Source organism: Felis catus, chromosome E3, assembly GCF_018350175.1.
Source record: "Felis catus isolate Fca126 chromosome E3, F.catus_Fca126_mat1.0, whole genome shotgun sequence".
Lineage (NCBI taxonomy): Eukaryota > Metazoa > Chordata > Mammalia > Carnivora > Felidae > Felis > Felis catus.
In genome coordinates, this window is record NC_058383.1 from 40354675 (window position 1) to 40381501 (window position 26827).

At 65.3% G+C, this 26827-nt stretch overlaps 1 protein-coding gene across 4 annotated transcripts in view; it reads right to left on the minus strand.

Moving 5' to 3' along the window:
- The window catches only part of CACNA1H (calcium voltage-gated channel subunit alpha1 H), a 62353-nt gene extending 48056 nt beyond the window's left edge, over nucleotides 1-14297 (minus strand). For 2 of the 4 annotated variants that reach the window (XM_045047487.1, XM_023246207.2), the window contains exon 1: nucleotides 13523-13949. In XM_045047487.1, coding sequence (XP_044903422.1) covers nucleotides 13523-13935 — 413 coding nt within the window. In that variant the 5' untranslated portion in view covers nucleotides 13936-13949. Of the gene's footprint in view, nucleotides 1-13522; nucleotides 13950-14124 lie in introns of those variants that run through there. The other 2 variants (XM_045047488.1, XM_023246208.2) reach the window with 2 other exon arrangements.
- Nucleotides 14298-26827: the final 12530 nt, after the last annotated feature.

Consider the following 26827-nt stretch of genomic DNA (forward strand, 5'->3'; position numbering starts at 1 on the left):
GCTCATCTCCACAGACTGCTTGGTGGGTGGGGGCCCCAGGGGCCGCAGGGCTGCCTCCCCCTTCACCCGAGGTCAGTAGGACCCCGCGAGAGGCATGCTCTACAAATGCAAGCCCTCGGCAGGGTCACCCAGAGGCTGGGGCCAGCACGAGACTGTATATTTAGCCGGCAGGGGCCGTGAGAACAAGTGTTGCCCCAGTGGGCCCTATTTTAGGCCCGCAGCTTAGATGCTCACTGCCAGATATTTCGGAGCGGGGTGTTGCCAGGGGGCCCCAAGGCAGGGAGCAGAAGGTGGACGGGGGATTTGTGTCTGGAGGAGTCCACGTGGGCCAGGAACTATGTGTCAGGAGGGCGTGAGGGAGGCTTGGCCCCGCTGGGAACCCTGCCCTGTGCTCCAGGGGGACCAGAGATGGCAGGACCCAGCCAGGGCTGCTGGGCTCTGGAGAGGCGCCTTCCAGAAGTTCCTACGTTGAGACCCTAGCTCCTACAACCTCAGAGCGGGACTACGCTCGAAGACGAACCTTCCAACCAGCGATGCAGGTAAAACGAGGCCGCTGGGCAGGGACTCTTGTAACGAGAGGAGACCAAAACAGACACAGAGGGATGACTACGTGACGACACAGGAAGCAGACGGGCACCGGCCCGCCCAGGAGAAGAGTCTCAGGAGCCCGCCCGCCTCCCCTGGACCGCGGACTTCTGGTTTCCAGCACCGAGAGACAGTAGATGTCTGTGGTTTAAGAGTCTGGTCTGGGGTTCCTCCATACAGCAGCCCAAGCCGATTAATACAGGGGTCGAGGCTCCAGATCGCCCCCAAACAAGGCAGCCCCACACAGGAGTTGGGAGACGGTGTACTCAGGAGTCTAAAGGGCCTGGTGCTCCCCAGGAGAAGGCTGAGTGGGATTCAGAGCTCATCCCTAGGGCGTGAGGGAACTCTGGGGGGAATCAGGGCCTATAGAACACACTGGGTATTACCCTGATGGAGACCTCCATTCCTACCAGAGCTGCCTCCTCCAGGAAGCCCTCCCCACCTGCACCATCGCATCTCCTATGGGACACGACCTGGGCAGAGCCGCCTGCCTCCCCACGTAGCACCCACTCAGGCAGCCAAAAGGTGTCCCAGAATGACCAGAGAAAGAGCCAAAACCCCAAGTCAGGAGCCTCCCTGTCTGGCTCAGGGTGGCAACATGGTGCCTGCCTCCTGGCACGGCTGGGCCCTGGGCAGATGGCCGGACTACCGGGAGCAGAGTCCACCCACTTCACATGCCTGTGCTGGGACCCCCCCCCCCACAGACGCCCACTCAAGGGGAAGAGCCAACGAGGGGATCGGGTACACCCACACGGTCACCCATCACAGGGAGCCCCGGGCCTCGGGCTGGCCGTGGCAGCAGGCTCCTGGGGGTGAGGTGCGACCACGGATGGTCACTGTGGGCATTCCTGCCTACCCACCCTTGCCTCGGAGGAGTGTGGTCCACCTCTCAGGATACAGGTGTCCACGCTCCTTCTAGAACGTTCTCCCATCACCAGGTCTGGGGCCGACAGAGGCGTGGGGGCCTATTTCCCACGGCTGAGGGACCACGCGGGTGGCCCCTGGAGGCGGGGGAGGGAGGATGGCAGGTGGCAGGGATGCTCATGAAGACGGGCGTCCGAGGAGGTGGGCTGGGGGCTGACCGGATTCGCTAAGTTGCTTTATGTAACTCGGGCCAGGCCAGGAAACAGGAGCCCGGCTGGGGATTAGTGACAGGCGTCGCCATGGCAACCTGATTAGTGGGAAACACGTCGTGTTTGGGAGTGCAGCTCAGCTCAGCAGAGGTAAAAGGAGCCCCAGAGATTCATTAGCAACAGGGTCCCATGGCAACCGCACCAAGCTCATTAATAATTTTTTCTTATTCCAAGTGTGGGTGTTGAAATTCTCCAGAGAGCTGAACGGGAACGGAAGCCGGACGGACACACACACGCACACATGCTGCCCGGCGCCGCCCCGCTCGGGGCTCCACACCAGCACACGCCTCACCCCACCTGTGCGTCCGTCTGTGTGCCAGGACACGGCACCTGGCACCCGCGTGGGCCCAGTGGCCCTGCCCTGCCTGGGCGGCCCCTCAAAGGGAGACCCAGCTCAGAAGTGTCGTTCTGACCCCGAGTGGGGGTGGGGGGGCTGCCAAGACCACCTCCCAGGGGATGCTCGTCCTTCCCGTCAGCGGGAAGGAAGGTGGGGAGGGTCCTGCTTTACCGGGCGTCAGGCGCTCCCCGGCTGCCTCCTCTGGGAGGACCGCCGAAGTTACGGCAGAGCCTCGGGCTCAGAGACCCCAAGTTTGGTGGGGCAGAGGGTTAGCACACACGCCCCTGGGACGTCCCCTGGGACACAGCAATTCTGCTCTCGGGTGTGCACCCCAAAGACCGGAAACGGAAACCCGCATACGACCGCGCGCTGCCCACAGGCGGAGGCAGCCCCAGGGCCCCCAGGGCTCGCTGTGGTGCGTCCACACAACAGGACAGGGTACGGCCACCGAAGAGAATGAAACCCTGGCAGGCGCCGCTGTGTGGACCCGCCCAGAGGACGTGACCTCACGGAGAGAACAACATGTAAAGGGCCTCACGGCGAGGGATTCCATTTCTGTGAAACGCCAGGAAGAGGCAAATCTGGGGACAGAACGCTGACCGGTGGGGGCTGGGGAGGGGACGGGGTCTCCTTTTGGGGTGAGGACAAAGTTCCAAAAATGACGGTGATGGCTGCACGGCTCTGCAGAGACAGTAAAAACCAGTGAATTCCGTGCTTCTGCGCGCGAGGCGCGTGAGATGTAAATTACACATCGACACGTCTGTGAAGGAACGAGCGTCTGGGCTCCGAACTCGGGAGACCGTGCAGAGACCTGCCCTGAGCCTCAGCTTCTCCCAGGACACAGAACTCGGGTGACACCAGCGAGGGGCTCCGCACGGCGAACGGGGCGGTTCCTCACCCCTGTCCCTTTGCCCCAGGGTCAGAGGGGACCGGTGCCTGACCTGCAGGGCACGCCCACCTGCCGCAGGTGGGAACATGACTGACAACCCAGCACGGCCCCCCAGGGCGGCAGGGGCCCCCACCTCCGTGCTGGCTGTGCGGGGCGGTCTGCCCCTTTGCCCGTCCTGGCACCGTCCCAGAACACCCGCAAATGCAGGGAACCCCTGCTACTATGCAGTGCGCTGGGTCTGGACGGGGAAACGGAACACTTATCCTGATGGGGGCATCCGTCTGGGAGGCGGCTCTGGGGCAGACACACGGGGAGAGTCCTCACCCGGGGAACACCGGCCTGTTTCACGCTCCGGCCGTGCGCCGTCATCCACGCCACAGTGCAGCCCATGACCCGATCAGTAGCCACACACCCAGGGGCTGCTCTGTCACTCTGTCCCACTGAGCAGGCGCGGGACGGCTCCAGCCCCGAAGGGAGATCGCAAACATGGCAGGGACGGGCGGGAGGCCGGTACGTCACTGGACTTTGGACACCGTGATGTGTAGGGATGGTGGCCCCTGTGCGTGCTGAGGGGTCAGCCCGGGCCCCCCCAAGCCCCCAGGGCCCAGATACCCCTCCTCTCTGCCCCAGTGCCCCGCCCCACCAGGCCTGACCAAGGCTCAGCACGTGCAGGGCCAGACCCCCTCCCCGAGTGCGCCCAGCCTCTGCCTGAAGACTCCCAGGGTCTGTATCCCCCCTCCTTGTTCAAGTGACCCAGATTTCATGGTAGATTAAAAAAAAAAAAAAAAAAAAAAAAAGGCTCTGGAACGTTGAGGAAGAAGCGTCGGGAATGCCCAGTTCTAAAACGAGACCGTAGTCGGCGGATTTCACTTTGTGAGCCTCTGTGCCGCAGGCCCAGCCAGCCAGCCGCGCCCCCGGTGCCACTTCTGACCTCCGATCACGTTCTTCAGACTGTGGCACGTGCCCCCAGCCCCCAAACTACCACAGCTGAGGGGGCTCCCAGGACACTCCCCACCCTCCAGGTGGACCGTTCCCAGGGGGTGGCCCCATGTCCCTGCCCCAACCCCCCACATCCGGCGTCCTCCTCACTGTAACTCCTCCTGCCGTCCCCCCCCCACCCCCGCCAGCACCTCAGGTCCCCACACGGGTGGGCTGTGTGAGGTGTCCTCTGGGTCCTGGAGCGGCCCCTGAACCAAATACTCCTGGCCCACACCTGCAGGGCACCCACGGGCTCAGAACCTCAGGCGCCTGGCCTGCCATGCCCGAGGGCACATCAAGGGCTCGCCAGACAGCGACACCTCCCTCTCGACACCATGGGACACACGGTGCCTCCCTGTGGCCAAACCAGCACGGCCGCCCTGCTCCGGGCTCCGGGCCGTGTCCTAGTCCCCCTCCATGAGGCGCTAATGCAGGCTGACTCATCGGACTGCGGCCGGCTGGCGACCGACCGCTGCAAAGACAAAGGGCTGCACGGCGGGGCGGACGATGGCACGTGGCCCCCACCTGGCCCAGGGGACGCCCTCTGTGCTTCCAGACACGGGTTCCCATCTCTGTGGCAGGGCAGGGCCTGCCGTTCAGTGGACACCCAGGCCGCACATACGCCAGGCGCCCCCATCTAGAGGGAACGGCCGGGGGTCTCTGCCCCCCAACCCTGTGCCAGGTCCCTGACCCCACCGCCTGCTCATGGCCACCCCAGCACCCGGAGGCACCCCTCCCCCAGGGGACTGTCCGGATTGTCCTCGGCCGCAGCAGGGCCCGGGTCTCACCTACCTGCCCCCGCCACACAGCCAAGCACTGCCCTGGCACCCCAAACAAGGCCCTGTGAAGCTAGGGGTGTGCCCGAAAGGCAGGGAGCAGCACTGTCCTCACCCATGAAGCGAGGGCTGGGCTCTTGGGGTCGTGGGACCCCACCCCAAAACGAAGGCAACCTCTCCTCTGGCCACCCCGTGGGCAGGGCCACTCTGTGGCTTCTCAAATGACAATGTGCCAAGGCCCCCCAGAGCCCCCACTGTCCCAGAGCGGGTCCCCAGCTGGGAATCCGGCCCTGATACCGTCAGCCCTGGCACCACTGTGGCCATGGGACCTAACTGTACCCCCGGGGATGCACGAGAGTCCCTGAGAACACGGGGTGGGGGGGACCCTGGCTGAGTGGGGACCTCAGACTCTTGGAGAGTCTCCCTTGTCCTGCGGGGAGAGGCCCGAGCAGTGGAAAGGATGTTCCAGGGCATGTGCTCGACACCACGAATGACACTCCCTGGGGGAAGCCCCCCAGGAGCCCCCGAGGACAGGAACACACAGCCACGGCCACTCCCTGCCCGTCCTCACGGTGGGGCCCACAGCAGGAGGGACACCCCAGGCCGGGAGCCCATGCCTGCCTCGCTGCCTCAGACGTCAGGAACACATATTCCGTCCACCCCAAATCGCTCAGAATGACTGATTTCACGGTTGGGTTTCCCTCTCCCTGGGTGGCTCCTGGTTGCAGAGCCTGACGCGGCACAGGTGACTGTGATTCATCCTAAAAAGGACTCCCTCCCGCTAAGACGTCCCTCACCTCCAGGATCTCCCTCCAGGGGGACGGCAGAAGGCAAGCCCAGGGGGGTTCGAGCTGGGGCAGGTGCCCTGGGGACCACGAGGGAGGAGGGGTCCAGGTGCCTCCAGGTTCTGATGGCTGTGGAAGCCCTGGGCAGCCCTGGGCTGCAGACACATCACCCCAACATCTGCCTGCATCTTCCCAGGACCTCACTCTTGGTTCTGAGGACACAGCCATTGCCCCGGGGCTCCCCCTTCTCCAGATTCACTTCAACCGCAAAAGCCCGACTTGCACAGATATCCACGTTCCGAGCTTCCTCGGAGACGTGAGTTTGGGGGACGCTATTCAAGCCAGCACGGCGGCTCACACGTGCCAGCTAGTGTGGACGCTGCGCCCGCCCCTCTGCCCACCATAAGCACACACCCTGCTTGCCCGACCCGAGCACCTGCCCCGGTGCACAGGAGGGGTGCCTCCTCGCCGCGCCCCAACGCCGCCGCCCTCGTGTTTGTTTCCCTTCACCCCCCTTCATGGTCTCCCTGGGGCCAGCGAGGACCCATCCCCAGGCCGGAATCAAGGGCAGAGGCCAAAACGCACACACGGCCTGAGGGATGTGCACGCACTCCTTTTACCAACACGGGGATCGCCGTAACCGAGTGGAAACGGTCAGCTGAAGGCTGGCCACTTGGGCTGCCCCAGAGGCAGTATGGGTTCAAAGGTCGCCCCTGGGGCACTGAGTGGGTAGGGTGGGTGGCGGCCTCGGGCCTGGGTCCAGCAACACCCGCCACGTGGTTCCACGTCCCCGTTCCACGTCCAGCGTTGGAGAGCCTGGGGCGGAAGGGGGGCCCCGGGGTGGGGGGGGGCTCGCTCCTACAGCCACCGCCTGGAGGGTCAGGGGCTGGAGGGGCTGGTCCCTCCGGGCTGGCTTGTCGGGCATCCTCCCGGGGGACGTGCCGTACTCGGCCAGTGTTCCAGACGAGGGTCTCAGGGTGGTGACCCAAGTGGCCCCCGCCTCTGATACAATGGTGGGGCCCGACATCAGAGAGACGCCCGCCCCATGCCCCAGGCTCAGAGGCCACCTCCGCCTGGCTGCCTTGGACTCCAAGGACCCGAATCCCGTCCACCCCACTGGCTCTGCTGCCTACTGGGAAACACCCCCGCCTCTCCCTCCTCCGTTAGTGTGTCCCAGACTGCACACCCCGTGTGCAGACGGGGGACGGGATGGAGAGCAAGTCCAGGGTCTTCGAGGCCCTCTCATCGGCCAGCTGGAGACTGGACTGGGCCCTTCACCACCCGATCCAGGGCCCCCAGTGAACCCCACACTATCAGTGACCAGCAAGGACGATCAGATGTGACACAAGGGGAAACCAAAGGAAGCATGGGGCCACCACCACCTGCACGAAGGGACCATTAACCCCCTTCCTTGACAGCCAGGGAGAGCCAAGGAATCCTAGAAGGCCCTGGGGCCTTCCTCCAGTGGGGGGACACTGGCTTCAGGCCTGCCCCCTGCAGAGATGCTGTCCCCCCGCCCTTGCAGCACCCAGGCCAGAGAGGAGCTGAGACACAGGGCTCCTGCCGAAGACCACTGAGGTCTGGTCCAGAAAAAACAAATGCTGAGCCCTGTCCACCCCGATGTCCCCACTGTGCCCATACTCTGACTTCCCCTGGACGTCAGCCTCAGTGGGGGGGAGGGCAGAGTCCAGAACAGAGAGGACAGCGTGACCACACCGGCTTGCTGCCCCTGGCCTGGCGTGTCTTTGTGCCAAAGCCAGGGTCAGGCTCTACCGTGTTCCAGCAGGACGGGCCGTGCGCCCACCGAGGAGGACCAGCGTGCGCATGCGTGCCCGCACAGGCAGGTGCATCGGGAACGTCCGCTCCCTCCCCGGCCTAAGCCGTCCAGACGGATGAAGCTGCGGCCTGGCCTGGGTCCATCCGACACGCGTAAGCAGCCAGGCCTGGAGACCACCAGCCGCACCCAAACCTCAGGAGCCCAGGCAGGGGGTTCTGCGGTCCCCTGTCTGCCCTCAGCTTTGGCGAAGAAAGGCCGTGGTGGAGGCCGGGGACCGGGGAGGTCTGCTCTGGGACACGGACCTGGTCCTCACACGCGTCGCAGGCAAGGAAAGGGGCTCGTCCAGGGCCGAAAACCCCCAAGAGCCAGGAGCGGCCCCCAGGCAGAGACGCAGGCGGCTCACAACACAGAGCTTCCTGCTGCTGGCGAGGACACAGGCGGCCCCCCCTCCCCCGCGTCCCCTCCCCCCGCACGCTCTGACTTCGCACACTCATCAGCTGCCCCGCTGATCACAACCCGGGGCCCTGCCAGCCCGTTCCCGCGGCGGACGGCGGGCGAGGGCGAGGGCTTGGCGGCCCGACTCAGGGAAGCACACCCCCACCTCCCCCGCAAGGCGTGCGTCTGCTCCGTGCGGCCCCGCCCCGGGCAGAACGAGCTGCTACTCACTCGGGGAAGACGGCGCGGCAGAGTGGCCCCCATCTGTCACCCGCGGCAGGCACGGCGCTCTGGGGATGGTGCCCAGACCCGCTGCCAGCTCTCGAGGGCCAGGCTGTCTTCCCCTGCACCCCATCCTGTCTGGGAATCCAAGGCTCCGGATCACCGCGTGGGGCCTTCGCCTGACTGCATTCCCCAAGTCCACTTGCCGGGGAGTCGACCTGGGCCCGCGCGACTCCTGGGTGTCGCCGGGGTGTCAGAATTAACCACCGAGGGAGGAAGGGCGTATCTGGCTCCTCTGAGGCTCCCCTCCCCCCCCCCGCCCGCTCAAATACCCACTCGCAAGCAGAAAGAAAAAGGACCTTCCTAACTGGGCCTCCGAGGCTGTGCCGCCCCCTTCCAGGGCAGGCTCTGGACACAAACAGGACACCACGTTGGACGCCCCGACCTTCACCGCTTGGGGCCCAGCCTGGCTGCCCTGAATCCACCCCTGGGATGCCAGACAGGCTGGCCCATCCCCCGCACTCCTTCACATCCTCACTCTGCACTCGGGAGTCCTGCCAGCAACCCCGGGAGGCCGCTGTCTGGCCTGCCGCACCACGGGCAGGCGCGGGGAGCAACCCTGGACCACCCCGAGGGCTCCACCATGCCAGGGAGGGCGCCCAAAGCCTCCCTCGGCCAGACCAGATTTGGGGGGTCCGAATGCGACACCCACACAGTCCAAGGGCTCGGTCTGGGTGCTGGTGCCGGCTACGCCCTCACCTCGGTCCCACCTCCAGGCCTCTGCCCCCAGGGCGCTCTGTACCTGCTCTTCTCTCCCCACCTCACCACCATTTCTCCCAGCCCGGTCTCCACGCTGCCCCGACCTTGAGAAACAAGCCCCAAGGCCAGCTAGAGGCAGAGCCGTTCCCTGAGACCCAGGCTGGCCCCCATCCTGCCTGCCATGCCCACAAGGCTTTCCTAGCCTTGGCCTCCTGCCTCTCCTTACCTGGGCCTCCTCGCAAACCCCCAACGGCTCCAAGCTTCAGGGATACGTTCCACCTGCCTCAGGACCTTTGCTTGTGCCATTTGCTCCCCAGCCAAGGACATTCCTATTCACGTCCTCCCACCCAAGTCCCTGTCCACTAAGCTTCTAGAGCGCCCCTGACCCCCAGGCCCCAACAGCCTCCCCCTGGCCCACCCACCCCCAACGCCTTCACTGAGATCAGTCCAGCCACACTCAGCTGCAGAATGGCTAACGGCCACACCTGGTCTCACCGTGACACACGCACCCGGCACTGACTCTGTGCTTCCTGGCCTCCGCCAACGAACCAGGCCACCAGTGAGCTCAACCGGCACCAAATGCTGCCCCAGCTCAAAACCCCGTCAGGGCTGAGGTGCGGGCCCTGGACAAGCCTGAAGTCTAGGCCACTGCAGAGAAAACAAGCTCTCGGCCGAATCCCTTTCTGGGCAGTCCCAGGGCACCAAAAGCAATGGGGACACGGCCTGGTCCCTCGAAGGCGGACAAAACTCAACTCACGCTAATTCTCCTTCCAAGGCCTGCCCCCCCTCAAAGGCTGCTTTCCTGTGGGAACCAGAAACCCATAAAAGCCTTCCTTTTCTTTCTCTACCACCAGCTCCTACCCATCCACACAGCCCAAGCCAACCTCACTTCCTCCAAGAAGCCCTCCTTAGCAACCCACAGAACCCAGGGAGGTGACACCTGACGGCCCAGCTCTCGCTTTGGAGAAACAGGAGCTCAGGTCAGTGTTCAGAGCCCTCCCCCTCAAACCCTCCAAGAGCAGCCACACTAAGAACATGACACCCCCAGCCCTGCCTCCGGCGAGTACTCCGAGATCCGCCTCTCCACCGCTGCCCTCTCAGGTCTCGGGGACAACAACACCTCCCCGTGAAGCCCCCACCACGACACCCCTGTCTCAGCTGGGGGAGAGCGGGTGTCTCTGCATCTGATCCCCTCCGCCCAGCCCCAGAGAGATGCTCGGCGTGAACGTACGCCCTCGGGACCTCCTTCTTCAGGAGCCGTGAGCTTCAGCCTCAGGGCCGCAGGGGTCTGGCCTGCAGGCTGGTGACCGTGGGCCCGGGGCAGATACGCTACACCCCGGCCGGCCCAGAGGGGCGAGGCCCCCACACTGCGCACACCATTTCTGTTTCGCGTCCCCTAATTCTACCCGGGCCAGGATGGCCTTCCCATCTGCCCCCCCAGGCGGGTTTAGTGCCTGCGCGAGAGCCCCTCCCGGCCTCTGGGAAGACGCCCGTTCCCCTGGAAGGGCCGGCCTAGGGACACCAAGTCCAGGGAAACAGACACACTGGTGCCAGACGAGGGCCCGAATCCAGGAACAGCGCGCTGGGATGAGAAGGAGCTCGGAAGAGGCACCCCAGGCCTGCATCCCCAGAGCGCACGCAGGAAGCCCCGTGTGTGCGTAAGACAAAGTGCTCAGGGATCACACCACAAGCTCAGGAAGGTGCACCTGTCCTGTTCCCGTCAGGTTGGTGGGGACACAGCGGGCTGCGGGACGGAGGGGGGGCTGCCCCGCGTCAACGCCCCAAGTATCCTGGCCAGGACACCCACACCCACCATAAGCCCCAGGCACGGGTGGCGGTTTAACAGCCTGAAGCACGGAGTTCGGCAGACACCTTCAAAACGCTGGACTTGTCCGGCCTCACGCCCCTGCCAAACACTGGGACCTGTGAGTCACACAGGGCTCACCCAGCTCTGCCCTCCAGCAGCCGTGTGACCTTGACGCGTCCCTCTGGCTTCTCCGAGCTCTGTGCCGAGGTGTGTTTGGCCCCCGGCCCCTGGGACGTGGGTCCTGGAGGTGCACGCCACCCTTGAGCCCCCAAGTGCCTCCTCGACCACAGCCTAGTCCCTCGACACCTTTGCCGGGCTGCAGCTGGCCTCCCCAGGGGCCCCCTTCCCAACCGGTAAGCGTCCCCGGAGGCCCCGCCCGGCCTGGGTGCTGGGACCGCAGCAGCTGCGTCGCGCGTCGCAGGCGCCGCGGAGTCAGGAACCCTGGGGGAGCCCGGGCAGAACATAACCCAGCCACGCGGGCTACAACACACAGATCCCACCCACCTCCCTCTATAAATAAACCTGTGTAGGAGAGACAGCACTTGCCCCAAAAGTTCCAGCACGGTTATATTTTCGAAAAGCAAAGTAAATCGATGAAGGCACGGGCTGCCCCTGCAGGCTCCCTCGCTCTGCGTCGGAGGCCCCCTCAAGGCAAAAGCAGACCAGGCGCGGTCGTTTGTGCCGGGGTCATCCACTTAGCGCTCCCAAAAGGTCGGGGGGCTTAAGGAAGGCCCCTTCCTGCATTCCACTCGCCGACGGGATCCGGGCTCGGCCCGGGCTCCACGGACGTCAGCTGGGATTCTGCCAGCGTCTGGAAAGCGAGAAGCTGCTGCACGGAGTGTGGGTTCCCAGAGCAAACCCAATTACCCCGTTTCCCTTTGACTTTGTCCTCTGCAGCCTGAGAGGCTCCCCAGGATGGGGAGGGAAGCAGCCGGAGGCGGCGGAAGTGCCCCGTGGCTACAGGACGCCCCACTGTCCGGCCAGGGCCGGCCCTGCTGACCCAGGGAATCTCAAGTGTTCTGAGCAGCCCTGCTGAGGCCTCGCAGACCCTTGGAGAGAACCAAGCCCCCCCCCCCAAGCACGCCAGCTTATTCTGAGTGCCCCCAGGGCTGACGCACGCCCCCAAGACGCGGCCCTGTATCTGCTGGAGGTCAGCAGCCGTCCCCCTGAGACCAAAGGCCATGACGTGCCCACCCCGCGTGACAGATGCAGAATTTGCACAGAGGTAAAATGATCCCAGGATCTGAGCCCCTGACACCCCCCCCCCCCACAGTTAGAGGAGACAGTGAGCTCCCCCGGCTGACAAACCCTCCCCCTCCAGCGTGGTCACGGGGAGCACACACACAAGGACACTAACCCAGCCCTGCCAGTCCCGGCCCCCACGGCCCTCTGGGCTGCAGCCCACCTGCGCACGGCTCCCCACCGCACCTTCCCTGCACCCAATAACACAAACAACCTTGTCAGACGCCCTCAGGGACACAGCCTGCCTTGAAGGCCCGGGACACCCAGCACCCCCGGGGTCAGCCTCCAGAGAACACCGCAGCCAGGCACGGGGGCTGTCAGAAGAGACAAAGTGCAGGCCTCGCAGACTCTTTCCCTAGCTGGTCTCTGCACGAGCTTGGAGAAGCCGGACTCCCGTCCCATCCCAAACCAGGGCCTCGGGGCACAACCCACCACCACTCCCAGCAAAGTGAGGTGACCCGACCATCTCCAGGTCAGAGTCCCAGAGAGAAGGCCAGGCGGGCTGCTGTGCGGGAAGACAAGCCTGATGTCTGGGGCGGGGGGGGGGGGGGGGGGGTGCCCCCCGAAGGCCATCACGGGTGCAGGACACAGGCAGGCTCTGAAGCCTGCCGCCATGCCTGAGGCCGGCCCTGGGCCTCGGGACCATGATGACCTTCTTGACAACCAGAAGGTAAACTGGACTCAGCCGATATTTAGATTTCGGAAAAGAGGAGCATGGGTTTTATTACTTTTCTTCGGTACAGATTCTTCTCTCACGTTTAATATTTACACAGTTAAACACACAAGGTAGAAAAAATATACACACACATTGCTCATTTTCACCTCGGTCTCGATTTTGACAGAGAAAGTTTACAGGCTGGTCCCCACCTCCGTCAGCCTCCTGGCCTGGGCCCTGTCCCCCACTCCACGGACCCTGTCTGCCCAGTGTCTCCCTGTGGAAGGGCAGGAAGGCAGGGCGCCCACAGCCCGGCCACCTGGAAACCACTTCCCACCAGTAAGAGCCAACGTTCAGGATGGACAGGACCCCACTGAGACAGTCCCCAAAGGCCATCTGCTGGGGGCCCACCAGACCAGCTGTCTGCATCCCAGAAGTGCCCTGGCCGACCCAACGCCAGTCTAGAACCTTCTCTGCCACTCTGGCCAAGAACAGAAAAGGGGCCCCTTCCCAGGGAAAGCACTAGAAGAAGGGACTCCACAGTGCAGAGCCAGCTGCGTCCCTGCCCCCCACCCCCAGCTGCGCATGACTTAAATCAGCCCCAGCACCGAGTTCAGCCTGGAGAGGCGAGTTCACAACCAACGTCACGGCATCTCTCCCTGGAAAAGGGCCGGCCGCCGCGCACCGCCTCGGGCCCCACCGGTCGATCTCCCGCGACGCTCGGAGGCGCAAAGCACAGGCTGGAAACTTTGCTCCCCTTACTCTACTTCCTTCCGGCCTCCCCCTCCCCTTCCCCGGCAAGGGTCCCGCCTCTGATGGACGTTCTGTCGGCCCCGGGGGCGGCCTTCCCCTCCTGGCCGCCACCCACGGGCGCCCTGGGAGTTCCGACTTCCCGCCCCGCCGACCCCTCTCCTCTCCAAGTCCGTGATGGCCTCGCCGCTTCTCTCCCACCCTCTCCCATCCCAGACGGACTCTGGACCGGGGACACTCCATTCGGGCACGCGGGGACGCCCCTGGTGCCCCCACTCCCGTGCCCTGCGCTGCCCGTGCGCCCGGCCCGCTCTGGCCTCGCAGGGGCCACACAGAGGAGGTCCCGCGCTCCGGACCCCACGCCTTGCAGCCCGGCTGCCCTGGAAGGATATGGGTTACAAACCAGCCGGAGACACCAGCTGCGCGGCCGCGTGGTCTGCCCGAGGCAGAAGAAGACGGTGGCCGCCAGCGCCGGGTACGGGACGGGCTGCTCCTCGTCGGCGCCCAGCTCCGCGCCGCGCTCGGCCGCCGGGCTCTCGGGGGGCGACGCGCCGGCCCCGGACCCCGGCTCCGCCTCCCGCCCCGGCGCCCCGGGGCTCGCCGGGGACGCCCCTGCCGCCACCGCCGAGCCCGCGGCCGGAGCGCCCAGGGGCACTCGGACCTCGTCGGCCGCCTGCGCGCCCTCGGTCATGGTGGCAACGGGCAGCACCTGCGGGGTGACAGGCGGTGACCGCGACCCGGGAACGACACCCCTCGCCCGCCTGGGGAACGGCGGAGCTGCGGGAACAGCCGCGGTCGCCGGCATGTCTTTGTCTTCCCTTATTAGAGACAAATGCGCCCCCCGCCCCCGCCCGCCCCCTCCCTCCGGCGAGGGCTGGGCCGCCCCTCCCCCATCGCCGGGGCGGGGGGGGCCCCAAGGGCGCCCTCGCCGGCTCCGCTAAGTTGAAGAGGGTCCCGCCGCGCAGTGGGGCGCGCGTCCCCCGCCGTGTCTCACCTCGCTCCGGCGGCCGGCGGCGTCCCCGCGGGCATCGCCCGGGCGGCGCGGTCACCGCGGACCCGGCACGGCGCTCGGCCCCGGCTGGAGCGCGCCGCCCCCGGCCCGCGCCCCCGGCCCCGGCCCGCCGGCTTCGGCTCCCGCTCCGGCTGGCCCGGCGGCGACGGCGGCGACCCCGGGGCGGAAGGGGACCGCTGGGCTGACGAGCCGGGGACGCGGGGCGCGGGGCCGGGGGGCGCGAGGCGGGGGCGCGGGGCGGCGAGCAAGCCCGGAGCGTGTCCGCGCGCGGCGCAGGAAACTTCGGAGTGAGCGGCGGAGGGCGGGGGCGGGGCCGGCGCGGGGGCGGGGCCGCAGGGGCGCCGAGAGGGAGGGGCCGCCCCCGCCCCCTCCCCGAGGCACGCGCGCGACCGACCCTCCCCCATCGCGGGGGGCACCCGCCCGTTCCCAGGGGCAGGGAGGGCGGGGCTGGACCCCTCCGCGCCCCCCATCCCCTCTCCGGGCGCGCGGTGCGCCAGGGGGCGCGCGCGGAGAGGCTCGGCGGGGGGCGGGGAGCGGCGCCAACGTGCTCCCCGCCCCCCGCTGCGGGGGCGGCCCGAGCCGCGGAGGCGGGCTCTCCCCTCCCCCTCCCCCACCCCCTCTCCCTCCCCGCCGCCGCGCACCGCCCCCTACACCCGGGCGAGGCGGGCCGGGGTCTCCGAGGGGGCGGGGCCGGGCGGACGTGGGCGGCCGCGGCCGTGACTGCGAGGCTGCGTGCCCCTCCCCCTCCGCGTGTGTGTTTTGGGTGTGACCGTGCCCGTGTGATGTGCCGCTGTGTCCGTGGGTGGGATTCTGGGTGCGCCCGCAGCCGCATCTCCCCCAGCACCCGCGCGCGCGCGCGCGCGCGCGCGCGCATACATGAGGCAGTTTCTGCGAACTTGTCCCGTGCCCACCCCTCCTAGGTGGGGACACGTGAGACCCTGCGGCCGGGGCCGGGCCCTCCTGCAGCCCCCAGTCTCTCACACTGAGCACACGCAGAACAGGTCACTGAAGCTCCTGTGTTCCAGGGGTCCTTCCATAGAGGAGTCCTCGTGGGACCGTCGCTACCTCAGCGCCTGGACCAGACCAGGAAGGCAGGCCCCCACCAGGCACACAGGGAGACCTGCCCTCCGGGTATCAGCGGAGGGGGTGGGGGCCGCGCCGGCTCCTGACTCCTCCCCACCCCAGTGCCCCGCCTGGAGTCAGAACCAGGACCACCGGTCACCACGGTCACCATGGGACTACTGCTCTGGGAGCACCTTCCCCACCACCCCCCCCAGCCAGCCTCCTCGGAGGGGCGGCTCCCTCGCTCCTGCCAAGCCCCCCCGCCCCCCCACCCCACCCCCCACCCCAGTCAGCGTGCAGAGCCCCACCACCTCAGGACAAAGAGCAGGCAGCTGGTCGGTCCTCACATGCTGCTCCAGGAGCCTTAGGCCTCACCGGCTGCTGGGGTGGCAGGGAGTGAAGGCCACCTGGGGACTCCCAGACCTGGCACGGCTGCCGCCCTGGGCTTCTCCACCTGCAGGGTGGGAAGGCGCTGTGCGGGGACTCGGGGAGGCCCTGGGGGCAGCTGCGCCCTGGGAAAGGCACAGCACTCTGTGGGGTGGACGAAGGTAGGGAAGGCGTGCCCACAGTAGCTGCCGGGCAGGCCCCAGGCGGTGCCCTCTGCGCAGGCTGCTCACCGCTGAGCGGCACCCCCTCTTGTATATATGAACTTTTCAGGAAAAGGAAAACATTTACTCTATTTTAATGCCGCTACTTAGCGGCGGAGGGCCACAACCAGTAATTAAGGTCCTCAGACAGCAATTAGGGCTCTGGCCACGAGGAAGAAGGCTCTGGAAGAGCCCAGGGGCCTAGACGTCAGCCCTGCAGGGAAGCTTGCAAGGATGGGACAGACACAGAAGCCGAAGCAGGTCCTTGGGCAAGGGTCCCTGGATCCCCTGTTCTCCACACTCCTTGCAATTGAGGGGAAGCTCCAGATTGGGTTTCAGCTGGAGGCTCTTCGTGGTTTGCTGGACAAAAATTAGCGAGAGGTCAAATGGGTGCCGGGCCCTGGGAGGAACTGGGGACCCAGCGACAGGGACCAGTCCAGGCGCTGTTCTTGTTCCCCGAAGCTTCATTCCAGCAAGGAGGCAGCCAGTAACACATCCTTGGATGCAGGATGAAAACATTTACAAACTGTGTTAAGTGCCATGGAGAGCTGAGAAAGATGGGGAGCAGGAGACATATTGAGAACAAGAAAGCAGCCAGAAGAGGAACAGAGGGTTATTCCCAGCAGGGCGAGCAGCCTGTGCAAAGGGCCTGTGGCACACAGGAGACGGCTGAGGAGTAGGAAAAACCAGAGAGAGCCTGGGGTACCTATGTGCTGGGCCAGCCTTGAGGTGGGGTGCTGGGGAAGGGGAGGGCAGGGCACAGTTTCCACGGGGTCCCTTGGCACAGGGAGAAAGCTGCATGTCATTCTGAACGAGACAGACTGTCACCCTTTTCTGTCACGCTCTGTCCTCTGGATGTCTGCAGAAAGGGCAGAGCCATGGATTTTTTAAAATAGACATTATTTTTTAAAGACAACATCTGTAACCTGACAAGGCCCATAGCCTTCAGAAACCCCGTGGCCCGTTTACAGACGGGCGGGGCCGTGCCGTCCCTCGAAGGGGCATTTTCTACCTCCTACTATCTTCCACTCCCATCTGACCGAGCTGAGGGCCTGCCAGAACCGGCCTCCCAAGGCTCTGCGTCCCCCGGGCTGGTGCTCACCGACGACCGCGTTCCCGGCGTCCAGCGGGACTGCCCCCAGGAAGCCACGGGCTTGCACTGGGCCTCCATCAGGCTCAAGGTAGCACAGCCGAGGCCGGCGGTCATCGGCGAGAGGGGGTCTGCCCCACGAGGGGGTAGCCTCGCCCGGGAGGGAAAATGACGCTGAAAACGCCGAGACGGTAATACGTTCACCTTGCTGGAAAGGAATGTTCAGGAGACACGAGGCATAGGACGATTGGGAAATTGGCATTAAAATTGTTTAATTAAACTGTACAGAGTGTTCAGATGTATTGTCTTTTAAACCCTCCAGGCCTCTGGAAATTTTGGTTCTGCTTTTTGCTGTTTACTCTGTTTTTTTAAGGGCAAAGCTTTTCCTGGACAAAGATCTGCCGTGTGCGTGGGGTGTGGGGGAAACGGCCCCTTAGCTCAGTGGGAGGAAAGTAGAAACAGGTTCCGCCCGCCCCGGGAGAAGGCCTCAGCCCCTTGAGGTGTGTGGCTGTGGAACATTCCGCCTGCCTTGGGGGGCCCTCCGCTTTGAGAGTCCGGGCTGCGGGGCAGGGGGCAGCGTGGCCACCTCTGTCAGGACCCGGGGGGCAGCCTCCGGAGCTCAGGGGCCTGTCCGAAGCTGCCTCTGCAGTGCTCACCTTGCCGTCTGCCGGCCCCCGTTTGCTTTGTGGGCCAGACCGTGGCTTCCCGTGGGGTTGGCCCGTGCCTGTCCCAAGTGGGTGGACAGGAAGGGCTTAGCCCAGGCGAGATTGGTAAGAGCCATGGCCAGAAGCCAAGGCTTGGGGAGGTGAGACCTGGGTCACCCGGCAGGTGAGTGTGACGGGCCGGGGTCCTCACAGCGCGGCCGCTTGGTGGCTGTCGGGCACGAGTGGAAGTGAGCCCCACTGAGCCCTCTGGGGTGCTGAAGGGAGCTCAGGCCTCCAAGCAGGGGCCTGGGCCGGCAGGCGGCCGACCCACCTTGACCTCCCCCAGCCCCTTCGAGCCCCACGCCGAAAGCCAGGCCCCCAGGTGCTCCCCTTACTGTGCGTGCGGCTGGGCCAGGCTCCACAGAGGGTGGCCTTCGGGACGGGCAGCCCGGGCCCCTGCCCAGCCAGGCGGCCTCCAGTGACAGGTGCTTCCCATGTTAAAATACAGGTCGTTGGGGTGCCTGGCGGGGGCTCAGTCCACTAAGTGTCCGACTCTTCATTTCGGCTCTGCTCACGATCCCAGGGTCACTCAGCGTGGAGCTTGCTTGGATTCTCTCTCTGGCTCTCTCTGCCCCTTCCCCACTCATGTGCTCTCCTCCCTAAGAAAAAAAAAAAAAGAACAAGTTGCCCAGTTAGCTTGGAATGGCAAAGAATGAATACTTTTTAGTACAAATATATCCCATGTAACGTATGGGACGTACTTGTACTAGAAACCGTGTTTATGTCTGAAATTCAAATGTAACTGGGTGTTCTATATTTTCTCTGGTGACCTTCCTGCCGGCAGCAGGAGGTGAGGTGTGACAGGGCTGGGAGGCAGACTGGGAGGACTGAGTCAGGCGCCTTCCGTGGGGCCCCAGGGTGCTCACCCCAGGAGTCCGTGCACTCGGAAATAGGCACCGGGGAAGGGGGTGCTGTGCTGGGGCGGGCGGGGGGCACCTGACTGGCACCAGCGAGTAGGCCCTCGCCTACCTGCTCACACGCTACAGGCTCAGACAGTTCGGTTCCAGCCCCAGGCCTGCCAGCTCAGGTCACCTGGGGTCGCTGTGGAAGGGGGGCTGGAGGCCGTGGGGTGTGGCTTCGGCCCCCGGTCTCCACAAGCAGGTCACTCCGAAGTGTGGAACCTTCCAGACCTTCATTCTGTAGGTGCACAGCTGCACAGGGGGCTTAGAGCCCAAGCAGGTGGGGTGGCTGCGAGGTGCCTGGCGCACAGCGTGCACGGAGGGGCGGGCGCCCACTGGAGCCCCAAGGTGCCTGTGCTCGATTTGGGGCACCCACCCGCCAAGCTGTGCATGTGCACCATGGGGCCGGGGGCCAGGGGACTGGCTGGCAGTTGGCCTGGCGGGGGGCGGGGGGTGGTCCAGGGCCTCTCAGCATTTCGGATGTGGCCTCGAGTCTCAACTGGGAGCAGTAAGGTTTCCATATTGGATGATGGAGTCTTAAATGGAGCTGAGCACAGAATCTGTCCGTTTTGTTACAGGTGGGTTGAAAGGTGGTGGAGGGTCTACACACGCTCACCATCACCGCGTGTGGGGCTTACCCTTTCCCGTCCCTCTCCTCCTCCTGTCGCTGTTGTTTGAATACACGGAGCTCCAGGAGGGTGGAGAGACGGTGGGGGGCACGGCTGCTCCAGGCCCAAGTCTCACTCCCGTCTGCGGGAGCCCTGCCCTGCCCAGGACGTGCTGTGGGCACAGCCCACCGAGGGGTTTGGAACGTCTCCCGAGCCCCCAAGGTCCCTGGGCCTGATAGAGGGGACGGAGACCATGCACACGACGCAGCATCCCTCAGCCGCGAACAGGCGTGTGGCTCTGGCCGGCGACCTCGTGGGTGGACGTGGGAGAAGCATCTGGCTTGCAGTTCTGTCTACACCAAGCGTCCGGAACAGGCGCAGCCGCAGCGAGGTCGCCACAGGCTGGAGGGAGGGGGACGGGGACGAGCGTCCTTGCGGTGATGGAAATGTTCTAGAATTGTTCTAGGATCAGACATCCTTGTGCATGTGCTGGAAACCGCCTGCACGCTCTACACTCCAGGGGTGCAGCGCGGGGGGTGAGTCGGATCTCCGGACGCCGTGGGGCTAGAGGGAGGCCCACGCTGATGGGCTGTCCTCAGCAACCTGACCCCCTTCGGGGGTGGCCTCCCGGCGCTTGCCCATCCCTTGGGATCATTGGCGGCCTAGGGCCTGGGGAAACCGCCCTGCGGCAGCATCTGACAGGGGTGGACTCGCGGGAAGGAGTCGGGGCGTCTCTTGGGTGGTTGGGGTGGGATCTCCTCGGAGGGCGCGTCCCAGCCTTGAATCCAGGGGTGCAGCCCCCCGGGTGTGCAGGGGAGCCAGGGGGAGTGCCCCCCAACAAGGTCGCAGCCGAGGGGGAGGGGCGTGGGCCGACGTGGGGTGAGGAAATGGGAGGGGGGAGGTCACTGGCCAGGGTGCTTCCCCAGAGGACTTTGATGGGGCCGTGGGAAAGCGGGACACCCGAGGCAGATGTCAGGCTTCTCTCCCACCCCCCGCCCCCATTTCCTCCTCCGGCCCCCCTGCGCGGCCGGCCCCCCTGCCAGCAAGGAGCCTGGGCCCGGCAGACTCACTCACAGGGTCCCCGCCAAAGTTCAGGCCTTGGAGTGAGACCTTCAGAGGTCAACACTGCCAGCCCCTCCTCCGCCTGGCAGGCAGTGACTCCCCTATGGACGCCCCTCGAGAACCCAGGAGAGGCGACTCATACCCGCTGGGGACTGAGAACCCTGAAATGTGGTCTGCATGCTGACCTCTTTCCCGGATTCACCCTCCCACCCCCGCGGGCCGAGCGCTCGGGGTTCATGGCCCAGCCAGCAGGAGCCCCTCAGACCAGCGTGACTCAGCCCCTCCGGGAGCTGCCAGCAGCTGCCTGGGGACATGTGAAGGGTGAGCCCGCCTCGGGCAGGCCGGTGACGCACGAGCGCCCTGCGGCCGAGGTGGGCCGGAGGCTTCACTCAGCTGTCGGGTCACGGAGGTGGGGATGCCGGGCTGCAGGGACTGTGGGGACCCCGCCAGGAGGCCAGGCCGCCTCTGATTCCTGTCTCCTTTCACGCATTCACCCCAGGGCGCTTTTTTTTTCTTTTTAATCTGTACAGTTAAATGGAGATTTGAGCAGCCCTTCCTGAAAGGGATAGGGAGCCCCGCTCTAGCTGCAGCGACAGGGACTGAGACAGCAGGTGAGGTGCCCACACACCAGGCCACCACGGGGGTCTGGCAGAGGCCGGGGCTCCGAAGGCATTCACATCATTTACGGTAAAGCGTTCCTGCTTTATTTAATGTTCCGTTGATTCCCCTTAACGCTGGCTTCCCCAGCACCCGCCCGCCGGGACGTGGCAGGCAGGGCTCGGTTCTAGACGGGGAGGGAGGCTGACGCACCACAGCCGCCAGCCCGCCGGGCTCGGGGGACGCCTGCCTCCCCCGGAGAGAATTTCAGATGGCCCCAGACCCCGCCTGGGAGAGCTGAGCTGTGGCGAGCGGCAGTCTGGCCCTGAGGGCCTTGAGGGAGATGAGGCGGGACACAGCCAACCTGTCCCTGAAGAAAACCGTGTCCTTGAAGCCAGACTGTGGGCAGGCCAGCAGCCAGAGGACTCCAGCTTCAAGTGGAGACTTCCAGAACCCTCCTGCTTCCTCGCCGGGACAGCACCAACTCCTGGCTAAGGCCTGAATTGTGTCCAGCCTCCTCTTCTTGCCACATGCCTGGGGACGCCCTGGTGGGACTAGCCGGGGGGGCGGCATGGAGACAGCAGGTGGAGGTGTAGGCCCAGCCTGGAGAGGCCTCCGGCAGGTGCAGCGGGGAGTAAGGGAGTGTTGGACTAGCGCCCCAGGGTTCCCGGTGCCCGCATGGATCCTGCATTCTCTGAGGCCACGGTGACATGGCAGACACCACACCAGCCCCCACTGTGGCCCTCAAAAGCTAATGTCACCGCCATGTGGTGGAAAGGGGCAGCCTTGCTTCTCAAGCCTCACAAAGCGCCAGGCAGCGCCAGCCTTCCACGGGAGCCCACGGGAGCCACAGCAAGGGCTGAGGTGCAGGACGCAGAGGTCCTGTTGCAAAGGCAGGCAGCCCAGAGACACAGCCCCAGAAAGTGCCCAACCTCCTGTCCCTGCCTGGGCACCTGCTTCTCGGCCAGTGGGAGAGATTGGTGCCCAGGGAGCAGGGAGGGGGAGTTCCCACACCACCAGTCCCTGCTGTTGCCCCGTTGTCCCTCCAGATGTGAGCCTGTATCACCGAGCCACCTCTCAGATCTGTCAGCAGCTGTCCGGGTGCTTAGAATAACCAGGAAGAACCCCCCGCCCCCCACCCAGAACCTGCTCTCGGCCTGGTCTCCACCAGGACCTGCCCCCAGCCCCGGGGAGGACCCGCCTCGGCTCAGGGGCAGGGCCTGCTGCGGGGCACACACTGGGGTCTGCTGGGGCCAGGCTGGATCGGGCCTGCGGGGACCCCCACCCCCCGGGGGAAAGGAGGGCATGAGGCGGCAGAGTGGGCCAGGCCACACGCAGCGTCCAGCTGGAGTCAGGAACCAGGTAGGTGCTCCAGGGAGGAGGTCCGGGGAGACCTCACGACGTAAAGAGAGGGTTCCCTGGCACCCGGAGCTGCCCCCAGGCTGGGGCTCGGGGAGGGGCAAGCATATGAGCACCTGAGCTGGAGCCAGAGGTAGCTGGGGCCAAGCCCAGGCTGAGGTTGGGGCTGGTACCAGGAGCACAGCCCCTCGGAGGGGCCTCCCCTTCAGTCGGAGAGGCCCCAGGGCAAGGCTGCGCCCCATACCGGCTAGACCCTCGGGACGGGGCCCCTGGACAGTCCAGGAGGGCCAGTGTGGGGGCGGCGGGGGGCACATCCTCTCGGACGCCGATTCTGGCTCCTGACCCCTCCCTTGGCCGGAGAGCAGCTGCAGGAGGCACGGGTTTCTGTTCAGCAGATGCCGACGCTTTAATTTTCCTGGATTTATGGCCTCTTCTGTGGCTTCATTACTGAGATAAGGACGGAGCCCATCACTGTCAGGCTCCGCTGGGGATGTGCGGCCGGCCCCGCGGACGGACACTGATGCCGTTCGTTCCGGCACAGCAGGGCCGGGGCGGGCGGCCTCCCACCGGGGCCACGTGGCCCACCCGGGACCTGATCAAGGCGTCAGTCATCACCCTCGATGGCGAAGGACCGAAGCTCCTCCTGGAAGACCAGGAACAAGACGAGGTTGGTCACTTCCACTCAACCTCGTCCTGGAGGCTCCGCCAGGCCCGTCAGGCACCAAGAGAGAAAAGGCTGAAAGTTTAGGGGCGCCTGGGGGCACTCCGTCGGTTGGGCGTCCGACGGCGGCTGAGGTCATGATCTCACGGTCTGTGAGCTCGAGCCCCGCGTCGAGCTCGGTGCTGACAGCTCGGAGCCTGGAGCCTCCTTCGGATTCTGTGTCTCCCTCTCTCTCCGTCCCTCTCCCACTTGGGCTTGCTCCCTTTCTCTCTCAAAAATAAATAGATACATAGAAAAAAATGCTGAGAGTTTGGGAAGGAACAAGAAAAACTGTTTTTACACGCAGGCGTCATGATGGTGTGGGGAATCTTGCGGACCCAACCGCACACCAGCGAGCCCCGGGACGGATGTTAGTGGGGGCGGGGCAGCACACAGCGTGTGTCTCTTCTCTCCTAAGGACGCCGTCGTTGGATTTAGGCCCCACCTGGACAATGCAGGATGACTGCATCTCAAGATCACTCACTTACGTCTGGGACCCTGCTTGCAAATGAGGTCCCATCCACAGGTTGCAGGGGTCAGGATGTGGCCACGTTCCTGGGGGGGCTACCACCTGGCCCATGTCACGGTCCCAGGGTCCCGAGGCCCCTGCCCGACGGGCGGTCCATCGCCTGACCGGCCTCCTGTGCCCACTCATCCCTGCAGACCTGGCCGTCTGCCTCCCTCGCAGAGCCCGGTCTGTGGCCCCGGGAAGGTGTCCCCGGGGAAAGCCTTCCTCTCACCAGCCGTCTTCCCTGCGGCTTTATTGAGCGGCTGCCGCGGCCGCCTGGCCGGGGACCTCCTCGCGCTGCTGGGACTGACACCTCCCTCTCTCTTACTTTTGCAGCGGCTGGAACACAGATTACGTTTCGGGTCCCGTTGGGTTGAAAATGCTTGTTCTGGGTCCCCGGAGCCCGCGTGGGCTGCTGATGTGTGGAGCCGCGGCTTCCCCATCCCCGTGGTCTTCGGGGGGCGTCGAGAGCCGGCCGAGGGCCCCGGACCAGGGAGGCGGGAACCCTCGGGGAGCAGGCTGGAGGCCCCAGGGCAGCAGCAGTGGGGAGAAGAGGTTCACCTGAAAATCCCCACCAATAGCGCCTGGAGATGCCGGTGAAGAGAATAGGGGGAGAGAGGATCAGGGGGAGGGGGCGGGGGTCCAAACGCCACACACACGGGCTGGGAGACCGTCCGCGCTGGGAGCAGGGCCTCCCTGGCAGTCGGTGAGACCGAGAGGTGAGTAGGTGCCACAGAGACCCTCTGCCCACCCCCCCAGCCTAGAACATTCGGATTCCTGCTCTCCAAGGACATTTGGAAGGAGAGCACGCGGTTGGAAACAGGGCAGGCAGTAGCCGAGCCGTGGGTAAAGGGTGTGGAGGCTCAGAGTGGGAAACGCCGCAAATCCCCAACACATTCAAGCGCACGCCGCCTGGGGACGCCACGCAAAGAGGGGTCGTGGGGACAGGTAGAGAGAGTCCCCCGGTTTGAGGTCTGGCAGGAGAGAGATCGCAGAGCCGGCATCAGCTGGGAGAGGCCGCGACGGGCGCCCGGCAGACAGGAAGCCGCTCAGACGAGCCCGGGCCGGGAGGGGGCCCGCGTCAGAACAGGGCAAAACCCTTATTCAAAGAAGATACAAAAGAAGATCTAAGTAAACCAGGCGCTCTGATCCGCGTGGACGGGAAGCCTCCACGTGGCGGACGCGGAGATGCTGCTGAAACTGCTCTATAAATTCATGTCCGCCTCCATGGAGCCTAACGGATGTCCAGTGAGTCGGACCAGCTGAGCCCACAACGTCTCCGATGGATGAGGGCTGGGGGTAGCCAAGCCCGTTCCCGGAAAGGACACAGGGCGGTCTCCTCGCCCGGACGCCAGGATTTCCCGTCGCGCCGAAGTCGTCAGAGCACCTGCGCAGCCAAGCCCGAGAAGGAGGCTGGATGGGCCGCCAGCAGGAGGCCTCGGAGGGTGAGCGCTCGGGCCAGCAGGTGTCTGGCCGGAGCCGCCCGCGGCTGGCCCGCGTGGGCCGGGGTCACGTGTCCCAGAATTTGGTGAGCTGGTGGTGGAAGCGGCCGGCACAACGAGTGCAGCCGTGCACGGACCAAGCGCTCCACGCTCAGCCCAACGAGCATCACCCGTGCAGGGTGACAAACGGTGGGACGGAGGGCCGCGTGCCAGAGTTAATGACCACACGCCTGGGGCCGCGGGGCTGGGTCCAGATGGGCTCTGGGCACGGGCACAGGACGAGTGCAGGGGGGGGGGGCGTCCCGGGAACGGCTGGCCGCGGGGGACCTACGAGGAAGACTGCTGCGCGTTTTATTGCATTTGCAAACTGTATGCTCCGCGTTGGCTCGGCAGCGTTGGGAAGCCGTCGCGGCGGGTCCCTAGACACAGACCTTTGTTGAGTTGCCCGGTGACCCTCACACGTGGAGCGCAAAAGGCCGCTCGCGGAGCGTGCACGCAGTGCGTCCGCGTCCGTGCGCGTGCGGCGTGCTGCGGGAGAGTTTCGTCTCCAAGGACGGTCCGGGGCGAACTCGGATATTCTCTGCGTTGTTGGTCCCGCTTGAAATAGCTCATCATTTGAAACTGGCTTCAAACGGAGGTGTCTTCCCTCAGTGGGGCGCCCCCACCCCCCGCCTGGCGGGAATGCTTCCACCCACGCCTGGCCTTGGCAAGGTCGCGTGGGCTCACGTGATGCCACGTGCCAGAGTTCAGGATAGAAGCTTGCTCCAAGTAGAGAGAATCGTTCTCCGCGTGCCCGGCCGTCCAGCCTCCCTGGGAGCTCGGGGAGCCCCAGAGAGGGCACCGGCCTGGCTGCCTCCCGCCCAGCCTCCAACAGGGGCTCTGAAGGCACCGTGGCCAGCTCAGCACCCCAGGGGTGAGGGCCCTCTCCACCCGCCCCCCGCCCCCCGTCCCCGGGCTCCTCTGATGTCAGGGAGGCAGAGTGCCAGCCCAGATAGAGCACAGAATCGATCCAGTTGTAATTGGGACTTGGAAGACGTTTAATATTTAACTGGATTAAATATTTAAACAGGACAAGATGACAGGGAGCACGGCAGCCCCGGGAGACGGCAGCAGACGGGGTCTGCAGATGGGGGGCGGGCCCCACTCTCCCGGGGAGGGAGGGCCTCAGACACCCAGGCCCCCCTTCCAGATATGGCTGCTGACAGGGGGTTTCCTGCTCTCTGCTGGATGGGCACCCAGGACGTCTCCAGCCCCTCCAGCTGGCCCTTCTGAGCGCCAACTGTATGCCAAGCAGGGCTGGGGGATAGGACTGCCCTGCAGGAGCCCCTCAGGAGGTTATGAGTGGCTGCCTCCTTCAGGAAGTCTTCCTGGACTGAGCCAGCTCCGCATCACACACACTGTGACCCTCCTACACCCTTGTCACTCGTCAGGATGTACGTGAGGCTGAGTTTGGCTCCAGGGCACCGGATGCTCTGGGGACAGATGCATAGCTGTCCTTATGGGGCCAGTGCCCTGAATGCAGTCAGTGCTCAGCACCTGTCCCTGACCAAGGGGCTCCTTGCCTCAGCTGGGGGTCCCAGCAGACAGCACAGGTGACCTGGCTGGGGGACGAGAGGCTGCCGGGAAAGCCCTGTCCCCGACGCCTCCCTGCCCCCAGCTGTCTTCGGGCAGGGACAGAGTTGGGGCTGCTGGGCTTGAAGCCCATGACCCACCCGTGTCCGAGATGCTGCACAGGTTGGAGGGGCACGGTGGGGCCAGACTTGGCTCCGACCGTGTTGTCCCTGCTGGGGAGGCTGGCTGGGGGCGGGTGCTCGAGGGACAGCCACAGGGAGCAGTGTGAGGACCCAGGTGTGGGCTTCCTGGGGGGGCCACCTTGAAGTCCTAAGGCCGCAGAGCTGTGGTGACGGTGTCCCAGGGCCGTGCTCCCTCTGGAGGATCCAGGGCAGGATTCTTCCTGCCTCCCCAGCCTCTGGCATGGCCCTTCCGTGGCTTGTGGCCTCAGCACCCGACCTGTACCTCCACGGTCACGTGGCTGCCTCCCTGTGGGCGTGTGTCTAAGTCCCCTCT